The following is a 16,469-nucleotide window of genomic DNA, read 5'->3' as shown; positions in this document are numbered from 1 at the left end:
CTTCAGTTGTGTCCGACTCTGTGCGACCCCATGGACGGCAGCCCACTAGGCTCCCCCGTCCCTGGGATTCTCCAGGCAAGAACACTGGAGTGGGTTGCCATTTCCTTCTCTAGTGCATGGAAGTGAAAAGTGAAAGTGAAGTCGCTCAGTCGTGTCCAACTCTTCAAGACCCCATAGACTGTAGCCTACCAGGCTCCTCTGTCCATGGTGCTATTTTCTTTTGATGTTTTCACTTGTACAGCTCCTGATATTTAGCCCAAGGCACCCCTGGGAGACAATTTGGAGCTCTCCCAGAGGAAAAGTCTCTCTGCAAAGCTTTGTATCTCACAATGACCTCATCAGGAAGCGCACAGGAGAGGTAGGTAGCAGTGACTCAGGGCAGCCTTACAGGGTCCTTTGCAGAAAATGAGGAAGATGCAAAAATTGTCGAAGGAAGAAGATGACCTGTCTTAGTTTTGAAACTATGCAGCCTTTCAAATGCACCAAGGAAGAAAGCCGCTTACCTTTCTCAGCGATAGCTCCACATTGGTGTCAGCACTGAAATTATATTTGGCGATAGCTTCTCCGATTTCACCAGGCTGGGCTGGGGGAGGTGGTCTTGCAGGCTGTGCTTTTTCAGGAGGTGTGAGTTTCTACAAAGGAGAACAGTTCTCTTTATTCTTTGTTTTCTTTTTAAAATTTTATTGGTGTATAGTTGCTTTACAACGTTGTGTTAGTTTCTGCCGTACAGCAAAACAAATCAGCTGTATGTATACGTATATCCCCTCTCTTTTGGACTTCCTTACCAATCAGGGCACCAAAGAGCTCAAAGTAGGGTTCCCTCTGCTGTACAGTAAGGTCTCATTAGTTATCTATTTTATACATAGTATCAATAGTGTATGTGTGTCAATCCCAATTTCCCAATTCCTCCCACGCCATTCCCCACCCCTCGCTGGTGGGAGTGTAAATTGATACAGCCACTATGGAAAACAGTACGGAGGTTCCTTCAAAAATGAAAAATAGAACTAGCATATGACCCAGCAATCCCAGTCCTGGTGATATACCCAGAGAAAACCATAATTCAAAAGGATACGTGCACCCTAATATTCATAGCAATACTATTTACAATAGCCAGGACATGGAAACAACTTAAATGTCCATCAGCAGAGGAATGGATAAAGAACATGTGGTGCATGTATAATGGAATATTACTCAGCCACAAAAATGAATGAAACTGGTCATTTGTGGAGACGTGGATGGTCCTAGAGATGGTCATACAGAGTGAGGTAAGAAAGAGAAAAACAGATATCATATATTAACTCATAACTGTGGAGTCTAGAACAACGGTACAGATGAACTTATTTGCAAAGCAGTTATCTATTCTTGACCCATGGTGACTCTAGAAACAATAATCACATAGTGGGGAAGGGGAAGGGCTTACCTCTACATATGAGATTGGGAAAATGCCCACTCTCCCGTGATGCTCTCCCTCATACCAGTTTTGGTCAATTTTCCTGAGGATGTAGACAGTATCTCCTTTCTTAAACGACAGCTCCCTGGAAGAGATACATTTAAATGTTTTTTTTTTTCTGTGATGTACAGCAGTTATTCTTCAGATCAGCATTCTCACTGGATCTGCATTTGGCTGGTTAATGTACTTCGAGTATTAAAAAAAAAAATCTGTTGAGCCCAGTTAGCTAAGGATGCTCCTTGAAAGATTTTTAGAATTCATTTGAAACATTATCACTTTAGAAATGATTGAAAAAGAGCAAATATAAACATCATGACTGATTTAAATCACAGGCAGATTAATATGAAATTCAAAGGTGGGGACAGACGATTGCCATCTTGTCTTTGGTTTATGGGAGAAGAGTTGTGACGCTTGCCATAATGCTGGGTTCATTCTGCACTGATTTTTATTTGTCCTGAAGTTAGTTAGCTAGTTAGTTACCTCTCTCTCTCTCTCTTTGTCTCCTCCTGTAAGCTCAAGCTTACAATGAGGAGTCCAATATCATTTCGCCTTAGCACACAAGTGCCGACATGAGAAAAAATTTTATTTGTGGTTCCTTGAAGCTGGTTGACAGGCATTTAAGTAGAGTATCTTGATAATGATTTTATCTTGTGAAGCAGAAAAGATTTTATACTTTGATTTTTCAATGAGGCACAATGAGAAACATTTTTAAAAAGTGGAATATAATTGATGTGGAACATTATGTTCGTTTTGGATGTACAACATAATATTTGTATATATTTCAAAATCACCACCACAATAAGTTAACAGTCACCCGTATAGTTATCAGTTTTTTTCTCATGATGAGAACTTTTCAGATTTATTAGAAACTTTCAAATATGCAGTAAAGTGTTATGAACTATGGTCACAAAGATAAACTTGTTTCAAGTGCGAAGACAAGCCCAGATTGCTTGTGCCCTCCTTTATATTTTTTGTTTTCTAAATATAAAAATAATTTCAAGAAACTAAGTATGCTTTTCCATTTTGGCTGTTTCTAAGGAGACAGTAGGTAGACTGGGGTGTTTAATTTTAAGTTATAAAGACATTACTCATCATGAATAATTCATGCCTAAAGTCTCACCCTCACTGCTTTAGTTTTCATGGCTTCATCTCCCAGGTGATTGTGTCTCTGTGTTATTTTGCCTCCACAATTATCTCTCGTTGAAGGGTACTTATTTCAGATCTTTTGTCAAGAGCCCCACAGTCCCACACATCTGCCTTCCCACTCCCAAATCTTCTGCGTTGTTTGGTTCAGGATCTTGAGTTGGAGCATTTATGTGTGCAGAGTATATAATGCAGAGAGGTTTATAGTAAATGTAGAATATTTTGCACTGATTAAAAGAATTAATTGAAAAAAGTTGCATAGTAAAAAGAATTATCACACATTTAGAAGTGCTAAAACCTTCACAATGCAAGTGTGTTAAACTTTCAGTAACCCTAAAAGCAAAGAAGATTCACAGAGCCTTACATTCAAGCACAGTACTTCTTCCCTCATTATGCATGTGGCTAATATAGAAAATAAAAACCTAAGTATTTTCATGTTTATAATCCAACAGTTTTATTTATACTAAGTACATTTTGTATCTGGAAATGAGATCAGAAAGCTTAGCTTTAAAAAAGAGTAGTTAAGAGACAGCTAATCTTTTTTTTTTTTTAATATGAAAAGATATCTTTTCTATGTGTGAAGACTTGTACTTAAATTTTTCAAGTCATCATGGAAAAAAGGACACTGGTCTCACTTTTCAGTTTTCAAAATTATGTTCATCTCATCTTGGAGCTAGAATTTCTAGAAGTCTCATTTTTTAATTTTTTTCTTGAAGGATAATTGCTTTACAGAATTTTGTTGTTTTCTGTCAAACCTCAACATGAATCATCCATAGTTATACATATTCTCTTCCCTTTTGAACCTCCCTCCCATCTCCCCCCACCACATCCCACCCTTCTAGGTTGACACAGAGCCCCTGTTTGAGTTTCCTGAGCCATACAGCAAATTCCCATTGGCTACTATTTTACACACGGTAATGTAAGTTTCCATGTTACTCTTTCCATACAGCTCACCCTCTCCTTCCCTCTCCCCATGTCCATAAGTCTATTCTCTATGTCTGTTTCTCCATTGCTGCCCTGTAAATAAGTTTTTCAGTACCATTTTTCTAGATTCCATATATATGTGTTGCTGCTGCTGCTGCTGCTGTTGAGTCGCTTCAGTCGTGTCTGACTCTGTGCAACCCCGTAGACGGCAGCCCACCAGGCTCCCCTGTCCCTGGGATTCTCTAGGCAAGAACACTGGAGTGGGTTGCCATTTCCTTCTCCAGTGCATGAAAGTGAAAAGGGAAAGTGAAGTAGCTCAGTCATGTCCGACTCTTAGCGACCCCATGGACTGCAGCCTACCAGTCTATGTGTGTTAGAATACAATATTTATCTTTCTTTTTCTGACTCACTTCACTCTGTATAATAGGTTCTAGGTTCATCTACCTCATCAGAACTGACTCAAATGTGTTCCTTTTTATGGCTGAGTAATATTCCATTGTGTATATGTACCATCACTTCTTTATCCATTCATCTGTTGATGGACATCTAGGTTGCTTCCATGTTCTAGCTATTGTAAATCGTACTGCAATGAACAACGGGATACATGTGTTTTTTTCAATTTTGGTTTCCTCAGGGTATATGCCTAGGAGTGGGATTTCTGGGTCATATGGTGGCTTTATTCCTAGTTTTTAAAGGAATCTCCATACAGTCTTCCATAGTGGCTGTATCAGTTTACATTCCCACCAACAGTGCAAGAGCATTCTCTTTTCTCCACACCCTCTCCAGCATCTATTGTTTGTATACTTTTTGATGATGGCCTTTCTGACCAGTGTGAGGTGATATCTCATTGTAGCTTTGATTTGCATTTCTCTAATAATGAGCAATGTTGAGCATCTTTTCAAGTGTTTGTTAGCCATCTGTATGTCTTCTTTGGAGAAATGTCTGTTTAGGTCTTTTTCCCACTTTTTGATTGGGTTGTTTGTTTTTCTGCCATTGAGTTGTATGAGCTGCTTGTATATTTATGAAATTAATGCTTTGTCAGTTGTTTCATTTGCTATTATTTTCTCCCATTCTGAGGGTTGTCTTTTCACCTTGCTTATCATTTCCTTTGCGGTGCAACAGCTTCTAAGTGTAATCAGGTCTCACTTGTTTGTTTTTATTTCTGTTACTCTAAGAGGTGGGTCATAGAGGATCTTGCTTTGATTTATGTCATCAAATGTTCTGCCTATGTTTTCCTCTAAGAGCTTTATAGTTTCTGGTCTTACATTTAGGTCTTTGGTCTATTTTGAGTTTATCTTTGTGTATGGTGTTAGGAAGTGTTCTAATTTCATTCGTTTACATGTAGCTGTCCTGTTTTTCCAGCACCATTTATTGAAGAGGCTGTCTTTGCCCCTTTGTATATTCTTGCCTCCTTTGTGAAAAATAAGGTACCCATAGGCACATGGGTTTATTTTGGGGCTTTCTATCTTGTTCCATTGGTCTACATTTCTGTTTTTTTTTTTTTTTGCCAGTACCATACTGTCTTAATGACTGTAGCTTTGTAGTATAATATGAAGTCAAGAGGGTTGATTCCTTCAGCTCCATTCTTCTTTCTCAAGACTGCTTTGGCTATTTGGGGTCTTTTGTGTTTCCATATGAATTGTGAAATTTTTTTGTTCTAGTTCTGTGAAAAATGCCACTGGTAATTTGATAGGGGTCACATTGAATCTATAGATTGCATTTGGTAGTATAGTCATTTTCACAATATTGATTCTTCCTACCCAGGAACATGGAATACCTCTTCACCTGTTTATGTTGTCTTTGATTTCTTTCATTAGCATCTTATAATTTTCTGTGTACAGTTCTTTTGTCTCCTTAGGTAAGTTTATTCCTAGATGCTTAATTATTTTTGTTGCAGTGGTGAATGGGATTGATCTCTTAATTTCTTTTTGATTTTTCATTGTTAGTATATAGAAATACAAGTGATTTCTGTGTATTGATTTTATATCTTGCAACTTTGCTAAATTCACTAATAGTAATTTTCTGATACTATCTTTAGGGTTTTCTATGTACAGTATCATGTCATCTGCAAACAGTGAGAGCTTTACTTCTTTTCTAATCTGGATTCCTTTTTATTTCTTCTTCTTCTCTGATTGCTGTAGCTAGGACCTCCAGAACTATGTTGAATAATAGTGGTGAAAGTGGACACCCTTGTCTTGTTCCTGATTTTAGGAGGAGTGCTTTCAGTTTTTTGCCATTGAGAATAATGTTTGCTGTAGGCCTATGGTCTTTACTATGTTGAGGTAGGTTCCTTCTATGCCCATTTTTTGAACAGTTTTAATCATAAATGGGTGCTAAATTTCATCGAAGTCTTTTCTGCATCTATTGAGATGATCATATGATTTTTATTTTTCAGTTTAATATAGTGTATCATATTGATTTGTTTGTGTATATTGAAGAATCTTTGCATTCCTGGAATAAACCCAACTAGATCATGGAGTATGAGCTTTTTGATATGTTGCTGAATTCTGTTTGCTAAAATTTTGTTGAGGATTTTCGCATCTGTGTTCATCAGTGATATTGGCCTGTAGTTTTCTTTTTCTGTGTTGTCTTTGTCTGGTTTTGGTATCAGGGTGATGGTGGCCTCATGGAATGAATTTGGAAGTGTTCCTTCCTCTACAATTTTTTGAAAGAGTTTTAGAAGGATAAGCATTAGCTCTTCTCTAACGGTTTGATAGACTTCTCCTGTGAAGCCATCTGGTCCTGGGCTTTTGTTTTTTGGGAGATTTTTGATCACAGCCTCAATTTCAGAGCTTGTAATTGGGTTGTTCATAATTTCTATTTCTTCTTGGTTCAGTCTTGGAACATTGAACTTTTATAACAATCTGTACATTTCTTCCAGGTTATCCATTTTATTGCCATATACTTGTTCATAATAGTCTCTTAAAGTCCTTTGTATTTCTGCATTGTCTGTTGTAACCTCTCCTTTTTCATTTCTAATTCTGTTGATTTGATTCTTCTCTCTTTTTTTCTTGATGAGTCTGGCTAAAGTTTTGTCAATTTTGTTTATCTTCTCAAAGAACCAGCTTTTAGTTTTATTAATCTTTACTATTGTTTCTTTCATTTATTTTTTATTTATTTCTGCTCAGATCTTTATGATTTCTTTCCTTTTGCTAATTTTGGGGATTTTTTATTCTTCTTTTCCAGTTGTTTTAGGTGTAAAGTGAGGTTGTTTTTCTTGTGTCTTGAGGTAGGATCGTATTGCTATAAACTTCCCTCTTATAATGCTTTTGGGACATCCCATAGGTTTTGAGTTGTGTTTCCATTGTCATTTGTTTCTAGAAATTTTTTGATTTCCCTTTTGATTTCTTCAGTAACCTATTGGTTATGTAGAAACGTGTTGTTTAATCTCCATGTGTTTGTGTTTCTTACAGGTTTTTTCTTGTAATTGATATCTAGTCTCATAGCATTGTGGTTAGAGAAGATTCTTGACATGATTTCAATTTTCTTAAATTTACTGAGGTTTGATTTGTGACCCAAGATGTGGTCTATCCTGGAGAATATTCCCTGTGCACTTGAGAAGAAGGTATATTCTTCTGCATTTGGATGGAATGTCCTGAAGATATCAATGAGATCCATCTCATCTAATGTATCATTTAAGACTTGTGTTTCTTTATTAATTTTCTGTTTTGATGATCTGTCCATTGGTGTGAGTGGGGGGTGTTAAAGTCTCCTACTATTATTGTGTTACTGTCAACTTCTCCTTTTATGTCTGTTAGTGTTTGTCTTATGTATTGAGGTGCTCCTATGTAGGTTGCATAGATATTTACAATTGTTATGTCTTCCTTTTGGATTGATCCTTTGATCATTATGTAGTGTCCTTCCTTATCTCTTGTAATATTCTTTAAGGTCTATTTTGTCTGATATGAGGATTGCTACTCCAGCTTTCTTTTGCTTCCCATTTGTATGGAATATACTTTCCCATCCTCTCATTTTCAGTCTATATGTGTCTTTAAGTCTGAAGTGGGTTTCTCTTAGACAGCATATATATGGATCTCGTTTTTGTATCCATTCAACCAGTTTGTGTCTTTTGGTTGGAGCATTTAATTCATTTACATTTAAAGTAATTATTGATATATATGTTCCTATTGCCATTTTCTTAATTGTTTGGGGTTGATTTTTGTAGATATTTTTTCATCTGTTGTATTTCTTGACTATGTAAGTCTCTTTAACATTTGTTGTAAATCTGGTTTGGTGGTACTGAATTCTCTTAACTTTTGCTGGTTGGAAAAGCTTTTTATTTCTCCATCAATTTTGAATGAGATCCTTGCCAGGTACAGTATTCTTGGTTGTAGATTTTTCCCTTTCAGTACTTTAAATACATCCTGCCATTCCCTTCTGGCCTGCAGAGTTTCTGCTGAAAGATCAGCTGTTAAGTGTATGGCATTTCCCTTGTATGTTACCTGTTGCTTCTCCTTTGCTGCTTTTAATATTCTTTCTTTGTGTTTACTCTTTGTTAATTTGATTAGTATGTGTCTTAGTGTGTTTCTCCTTGGGTTTATCCTGTATGAGAATCTTTGTGCCTCTTGGACTTGATTGACTATTGCCTTTTCCATGTTGGGGAAATTTTCAACTATAATCTCTTCAAAAATTTTCTCATGCCCTTTCTTTTTCTCTTCTTCTTCTGGGACCCATATAATTTGAATGTTGGTGCATTTGATATTATCCCAAGGTCTCTGAGACTATCCTCAGTTCTTTTTATTCTTTTTACTTTATTCTGCTCTTCAGAAGTTACTTCTACCATTTTATCTTCCAGCTCACTGATTTGTTCTTCTGCTTCAGATATTCTGCTGTTGATTCCTTTTACAGTATTTTTTAATTTCAGTAATTGTGTTGTTTGTCTCTGTATGTTTATTCTTTAATTCTTCTAGGTCTTTGTTAATTGATTCTTGCATTTCCTACATTTTGTTCTCAAGGTTTTTGATCATCTTTACTGTCATTATTCTGAATTCATTTTCAGGTAGCTTGCCTATTTCCTCTTCATTTATTTAGACTTGTGTTTCTAGTTTGTTCCTTCATTTGTGTAGTATTTCTCTGCCTTTTCATTATTTTTTTAAACACTGCATTTGAGGTCTCCTTTTCCCAGGCTTCACGGTTGAATTCTTTCTTCCTTTTGGTTTCTACCCTCCTAAGTTTTGTCCAGTGGTTTGTGTAAGTATCTCACTCTTCCTATAGGGTGAGATTTGTGCTGAGTTTTTGTTTGTTTTTCCTCTGATGGGCAACACTGAGTGAGGTAGTAATCTTGTCTGCTGATGATTGGGTTTGTATTTTTGTTTGTTGTTTAGATGAGGTGTCCTGGACAGAGTGCTACTGGTGTTTGGGTGATGCCGGGTCTTGTATCCAAGTGGTTTCCTTTGCGTGAGTTCTCACTATTTGATATTCCCTATGGTTAGTTCTCTGGTAGTCTAGGGTCTTGGAATCAGTGCTCCTGCTCCAAAGGCTCAGGGCTTGTTCTCATGGCATGGGAGGCTCATCTTCCTAGAAGTCTCATTTTGATAAGTTTATTCCACCCCCAACCCCCACCACCTTTGAATAGTGGCCATTGACAACCTTTGGGAATAGCATTTTATCTCTTTTTCCTAGTTAACAATCTAGACATTATGTATTCAGTAAAAAAAAAAAAAAGCATTTAAAACAGATAATTATTTCAAACAAATATCTGTCTCTTGTTTGTTAAGATGTTAGGCACAAGAAGTACTCACATTTCTTGCAGGACATTTTATCCTGCCCAGAATGTCTGTAAGACATTTGGTTTCTGCCAAAAGGTCCTTGATACGTGCTCCTGTCCAAAACCATTTGGCATGGACAAATACACTCATGGATAGTTTGGATAGGACTAGATTTCAAGGACCTCTGGGCCAGATGTCTGCTAATCCTCACATCTAGCTCATGGTTGAAATGACTTCACAATGTGGCCAGTCCTCCTGAAACTTTCAGAGCTGTCTGGATGTGTGAGCCTTTTTTTTCAAGCTGTATGAGTCATCCACAACCATAATTTTGGTGTCAAGTATGTAACTACATTGGGGGTGATGCATAACCACTCTTTTACATTTCCTGAGTATAGAAAGAGAGGAAGGTGATTAAGCTGCAATCAGGTAAATTTATTGATACTATGAGGGAAACAATTTTTTTTTTCTTACTAAAGAATGGGAAAGTCTAAGGATCTCTTCAAGAAAATTAGAGATACCAAGGGAACATTTCATGCAGAGATGGGCTCAATAAAGGACAGAAATGGTATGGACCTAACAGAAGCAGAAGATATGGTGAAGATATGCCACCTTAAGAAGAGGTGGCAAGAATATACAGAAGAACTATACAAAAAAGATCTTTACAACCCAGAGAATCATGATGGTGAGATCCAGACATTCTGGAATGTGAAGTCAAGTGGGCCTTAGGAAGCATCACTACAAACAAAGTTAGTGGAGGTGATGAAATTCTAGTTGAGCTATTTCAAATCCTAAAAGATGATGCTGTGAAAGTGCTACACTTAACATGCCAGCAAATTTGGAACACTCAGCAGTGGCCACAGGACTGAAAAAGGTCAGTTTTCATTTCAATTCAAAAGAAAGGCAATGCCAAAGAATGCTCAAACTACTGCACAGTTGCACTTATCTCACACACTAGTAAAGCAATGCTCAAAATTCTCCAAGCCAGGCTTCAACAGTATGTGAATCATGAACTTCCAGATGTTCAAGCTGGATTTAGAAAAGGCAGAGGAACCAGAGATCAACTTGCCAACATCCGTTGGATCATTGAAAAAGCAAGCGAATTCTAGAAAAATATCTACTTCTGCTTTATTGACTATGCCAAAGCCTTTGATTGTGTGGACCACAACAAACTGTGGAAAATTTTTAAAGAGATGGGAATACCAGACCACTTGACCTGCCTCGTATGCAGGTCAAGAAGCAACAGTTAGAACTGGACATGGAACAACAGACTGGTTCCAAATAGGAAAAGGAGTATGTCAATGCTGTATATTGTCACCCTGCTTATTTAACTTATATGCAGAGTACATCATGAGAAATGCTGGACTGGAAGAAACACAAGCTGGAATCAAGATTGCTGGGAGAAATATCAATAACCTCAGATATGCAGATGATACGACACTTATGGCAGAAAGCGAAGGAGAACTAAAGAGCCTCTTGATGAAAGTGACAGAGGAGAGTGAAAAAAGTTGACTTAAAACTCAACATTCAGAAAACTAAGATCATGGCATCTGGTCCCATCACATCATGGGACCAGATGGGGACATAGATGGGGAACAGTGGAAACAGTGAAAGGCTTTATTTTCTTGGGCTCCAAAATCACGGCAGATGATGACTGCAGCCGTGAAATTAAAAGATGCTTACTCCTTGGAAGGAAAGTTATGACCAACCTAGACAGCATATTAAAAAGCAGAAACATTACTTTGCCAACAAAGGTACATCTAGTCAAGGCTATGATTTTTCCAGTAGTCATGTATGGATGTGAGAGTTGGACTATAAAGAAAGCTGAGTGCTGAAGAATTGATGCTTTTGAACTGTGGTGTTGGAGAAGACTCTTGAGAGTCCCTTGGACTGCAAGGAGATCCAACCAGTCCATTCTAAAGGAAATCAGTCCTGAATATTCACTGGAAGGACTGATGTTGAAGCTGAAACTCCAACACTTTGGCCACCTGATGTGAAGAACTGACTCATTTGAAAAGACCCTGATGCTGGGAAGGATTGAAGGCAGGGGGAGAAGGGGACAACAGAGGATGAGATGGTTGGTTGGCATCACCAACTCAATAGATCTGAGTTTCAGTAACCTCCGAGTTGGTGATGGACAGGGAGGCCTGGAGTGCTGCAGTGCAGGGGATTGCAAAGAGTTAGACACGACTGAAAGACTGAACTGAACTGAAAGTTATGGGATGGCTTCCATGGGCAATTACTCACTCCACTTCTCTAAAGGTGTATAATACAATTAGATTTCGTTGGTTGAGGAAGACCTTGTGAAAGTGGGGGTAGTGCAGGTGCCCTTGAGAACAACTGTGTCATATACACTCCCGTGGGCAGTGTGTGGGAGAGTGGGTTTCTCCGAACCTTTGCCACGCTCACACATTCATGGGGACATGGCCATGGAGGAGGGTGAGGGGCTTGGCACCTGGAGCAGGTGAAATCCACTGACACAATCGACACCACAAACGCCTTTCCTCTGCATTGCACCTCATCTGTCTTTCGATGCTTGTTTCTAGTGAAGATTTCTCAAAAAGCTTCTGAGCCCTTAGCATATGTTATACATCCTGTCATTCCTCAGGGCTTCACACATCTAAGGACACATTTGGTTGTCATAAAGAAGCAATGAAACTTACACGTTTTAAATCATTATTTTATAAAACTGACATGCCTTGTATGAGTGATCACACTACATCCGAAGAATAGCAGTGGAAACAGGGCAGATGTTACTTCTCTCATCGAAAAAAAGGTTGTAAGCTTTCTTTCGGAATTTTTTTTAACCCCAGATTTAAGTCATGTTCAACATTTTCACCTCTAAATAGCATTTTCTTATTCATTCCCAAATTTTGAGTGGTTTTATTGTTTATATGTCTTCTGCCAGAGATGGATTCTTTAACTATTAATTTATATAATATGCATTTCTATGAACAAATGCTTTGGCTATTATATATATTCCATCTAAACGATGTAGTGTAATTTAATGCCAGTATCTTGAATTCTATTGGAGACCAAAGTTTCTTAAGTTAGGCATGTGACATGGACCCTAACAGAGCTGGAAGTCTTGCTCCTATTTAAACCTCCTCATGTGCTTACTATTAGCTGTCCCTAACCATGTGCCGATCTGATGAACAAGTTCCTAAAAAAAAAAAAAAGTGAAAAATTCCCACACAATTTGTGTTGTGAAAACACCAACATTAAAGACCACAGAATAGGGAATTCCCTGGGAGTCCAGTGGTTAAGACTCCATCTCCATGCTTCCACTGTGGAGGGTGAAAGGTTGGATCCTTGGTTGAGGAACTAAGATCCCACATGACCCTCACTGTGGCCAAATAAATAGGTAAAATGTTAACCTCTTGAAAAAAAAAAAATGGCACAGGATAAAAATGTACTCAGAGTCTTTAAGCTCTGAGTATTGAGAAATGGAGATTTTTACTATTGGAGTCTTTGTACACAGTTATAGTCTTTAACCACAAACTATCCTTGATATAGTTGGATAAATAAATGTTATCAAATTCTCTAAGTGTTAATTACTCCCCAACACTTTATTTTTACTTCATTCTTGACATGAAAATTCTAGAAACAAAGATCCTAATTTCATTTTGTTTTTCGTATCCTTTTGAACTCATTGTGCTCGAACATATTTAGTGTAATTTAAAACTCAATGTTTCTCAATGAAACTCAATATGAAAATAAAATTACGCCCACATCCCAATTAACTCAAAAGGAACCATTTAATTAGAGTTGATTGCTGAATTGGGAACTAGGTCTTATTTGTAAAACATCACAGTGCAATATTTGTCTTTTAAAGTATTATTTATGTATGTAAAGTCAACTTAAATCATATGATGAATGCTTATACTTACTTGGATGTCTGAGCCTTAAAATCGTAAACAGCTTTTGCAGGCAGTTTCTGAAAAGGAAGGAAATGGTTGATGCTAACTTAAAATTTTGGATTTCCTATTAAAAAATCAGTTTCATATGAATTAAAGAGAAATGAAACTTGAAGGATTGATTAAACATATACAATGTAAATCATATATGCAATTTATAAGCAAATCAATTGGTTCTTTTTAGATAGTTAAACTATAACAGATGACCTATTCACCATAATTATTGAATATCACATTTCATCTTAGGGACTAAGGTAAATGTATGCCATGAAAGGGGAATAAAATGCCTGCAGAGGATTTGGTCCTATGTATAATTTTGGCTTTTCCTCGGATAACTGTGGAAGATCAATTGTTCTGTGTCCTAAGTATTGACACAGCTTCTGAGCCATAATTAAAGGACTGGAAAAAGTCACGAAGGAAGTCATTACTCCTTTTACCAAACACTTGTTAACATAGTAGCAAAGAAATATAGCCTAGTTATCATGGAGAGGCTAGTTAGTGGCCAAAAGCATGGACTTGGTCATTTTGTATTCCCTGGGGAGTTCAGGAACGCTTCAGCACCCAGTAAACCAGCTGCTCGTCTTTGAGTCCTGACCAGATTCGACACGAGCCCACACTCGAGCTCTGGGGCCCACAGATCTGCCTGGCGCACCTGTAGCTACATACCTGAGCTCTTCCTTTCTGATGCCAACCATCCTCTCACCGCTCTTTCCCTGAGACTCTGGTGGACTTTGGGCATCCTGGATCATTCCTGGCTTTGGATCCTGGATCCACAGGCACTGGACTGTGTTAGACACTGGTAGAGAACTTTCTGGAGTGGCTGACAGTCCAGGTCTAGCCTTCTGTTTTTATCAAACCTTCATGGCTCCAAGATAGTAAAAGCCAGACTGTCAGTCCTGGCTCAGGACCACGGACAAGAGCCAGCAGGCTGGGGGTTCCCAGAAACAGCGGGGTTTTTTTCAGGGATCCTCCCCAATAAAAGCAGGGCAGCAAAAATTATTTCCATGGAATTTGTATTGATTTGCAGCACAGCTGATAGGACCGTCCCCTTCATCGCTGGGCCAGAAATCTCGATAGGGAAAGCTTTCTTCCTCCAAGGGGTGGCCCAGCTCAAGACTGTTTCAGACAAAGCTATTAATCTATAGGTCAGGTCAAGACTCAGAGAGTCACTCTCAAAACTGGACTACAACTGGGGGAGACGTGCTGCTCAGGTTAGAATGCCATGGCTTCAAATCTTTTGCTTGGGCTCCAGGGAAAACTAATTTCTAGTTTCTCCATCAACACTTTAATGTTTTTAATCAGGGCTCTTAACTGGTTTTACACTAACTTCAGCTGGCAAATGCTTTCTCAAGTATATTGTTGAAAAAAACTCAAGTGCCACTAAGCAGACTACCTCTTTTTCTGGAGTTCCTCTTCTTTCCCTGGGTGCGGTCCTTCCAAGATCAGTCAGTGTGGCCGAGTAACTCCTAGGGGACTCATGTTCTGTTGGAAAGGACAGGGCCAGAGTGAGTATCCACATAATCAAAAGCAGACTTGATTAGCCATTTTCCCTGGTGGCAACTATATTCCCCTTCAAATGTGGAAAGACACCACAATGGAAAACACAGGCCTAAAACTCATAGGTAATTACAAAGATGTGATATAAGACACAAAAGAGAGCACTTTTAGAGGAAAAGAATCCAAGATTTCAGAAGTATTATAAATATAAAGGTTTAATTGTTACACTGCTGATATAATTATGCTGCAGCACCAACTATAGGTAATTCAAAGTTACAGGGATTTTTCATCTCAAAGATGTAATACTTGCTGTTCTTTTTGCCACCAGTTTATAATTACTATGATAGAGCCTATAGAAGATGAAGACGGGAGCAACCGTTTATAAAAACTGAAGCATGTTATGGAACAATTTAAGGATGCAGTAATGAAAAACAAAAAAATATGATGGCAGAACTACATTGTGACCATTTTCTTCTCTCTCTCTGTGTTTAATGACTTACTGAGTCTGAAGATGACATCTTAAGGCTTAAGGCTTAATAGGCCATCATCTATTTGCTTCCTTTGTGTTCCAACTATCTTATTAGAAAGTGAATATTTATCCCAAGAAACAAAAGGATAAAAGTTTTCTAAACAGAAAGTGTCGTACTGGTAGCCAATGGCTTATGAACTGTTGCATTGTTTTTGTTTGCTTTAAAACAAAATATACACAGTTAATTGCATTATAAAATAAAGATGCAAGTATCTATCTTATGCTTTTATAAATGGAAATGTAAATGATATTGAATAACTGGAAAAGGTAGCTAATTTATGAAAACATTCCATTATGACATGTCTCAATCAGTGAAAATTTCAAACTGTTGACTTTGATTTTAAAAATGTAAATTTACTGTTTTTGAAGCATGTCATATGGTATAAATGAAAACAAACAAATACTAATAAGATAAGAAAATTTGTGCAATAGTTACTAACAGTTGGGTTATACATTCTGTGCTCAAATTCTGAATTGCATGAATTTGAATCTTGTTTCTGCTACCTACTCATTGTGTGACTTTGGTCAGATTTCTTGTCCTCTTTGTGTATTAATTTCCTCATCTGTAAAACAGTGCTTACAATAATATCTATCATCTAGGTTTATGCCGTGTTACATAGAAAATGTGTGTAAAGCACTTTGGAATGTCTGGTGCATAAAAAATTCTGTGAACAATCCAAGTTTCAGCCTGGAAAATTCATTCCAGCTTTTTAAAGTTTACACAGTAAACAAATGCACTTTAAGCATTAATGAAAAGGATTGGATAAAAATATCAAACATCCTGTGTTTTCCAGTAATGTATACCTGAAAAGATGTCCTCTGTATTTGTCCTTGTGTTCCACTTTAAGAAATCTATGAAAATGAAGTTGAGAGTCACTTTTATCCTAAATAATCTAATTCAAATGTCAGTACAGGATTGTTTTAGCAGAAGTAGAAAATAAGTTAAATAATGGAGAGGAAGAGAAAATGAATAAATGACTGATGGAAATATGACTTTTACATATACAGCTTAAAGATATATTCACAAAAATTTTATCAGTTGTATCTTTTAAAAGAAGAAAGTTATTAAACAAGTCCTATTTAATCTGTTAATTGCCCGTCAATTACTACATTACATATTTTTGTTTTGCTTCCTAAGTGTGCTAATTTTTTATCTTCTATATAGAATGTAAGCAAATTTATTTATTGGGCGAATGACTAGAAAGTTAATAGAATCAAGGAAAAGATGTTAAACTAGTGATTTTGATTCATTTTACACAACAAAAAAAGTTAATGCAAAGTTGTCAGTTTCTTAAGGATACTGA

General features: G+C 37.3%; 1 protein-coding gene across 7 annotated transcripts in view; it reads right to left on the bottom strand.

The window, feature by feature from the left end:
• Positions 1-16,469, bottom strand: part of SORBS2 (sorbin and SH3 domain containing 2) — a 212,567-nt gene that overhangs the window by 25,769 nt on the left and 170,329 nt on the right. For all 7 annotated transcript variants that reach the window (XM_068970137.1, XM_068970143.1, XM_068970142.1 and 4 more), the window contains 4 exons: positions 14,533-14,621; positions 13,113-13,159; positions 1,421-1,535; positions 504-632 (listed from right to left, as the gene is read on the bottom strand). In XM_068970137.1, the coding sequence (XP_068826238.1) occupies positions 504-632; positions 1,421-1,535; positions 13,113-13,159; positions 14,533-14,621 (380 nt within the window). The remainder of the gene's footprint in view (positions 1-503; positions 633-1,420; positions 1,536-13,112; positions 13,160-14,532; positions 14,622-16,469) is intronic.

This window comes from Capricornis sumatraensis, chromosome 4 (genome assembly GCF_032405125.1).
Source record: "Capricornis sumatraensis isolate serow.1 chromosome 4, serow.2, whole genome shotgun sequence".
Classification (NCBI taxonomy): Eukaryota; Metazoa; Chordata; class Mammalia; order Artiodactyla; family Bovidae; genus Capricornis; species Capricornis sumatraensis.
This window is presented reverse-complemented; position numbering and strand designations above follow the sequence as displayed.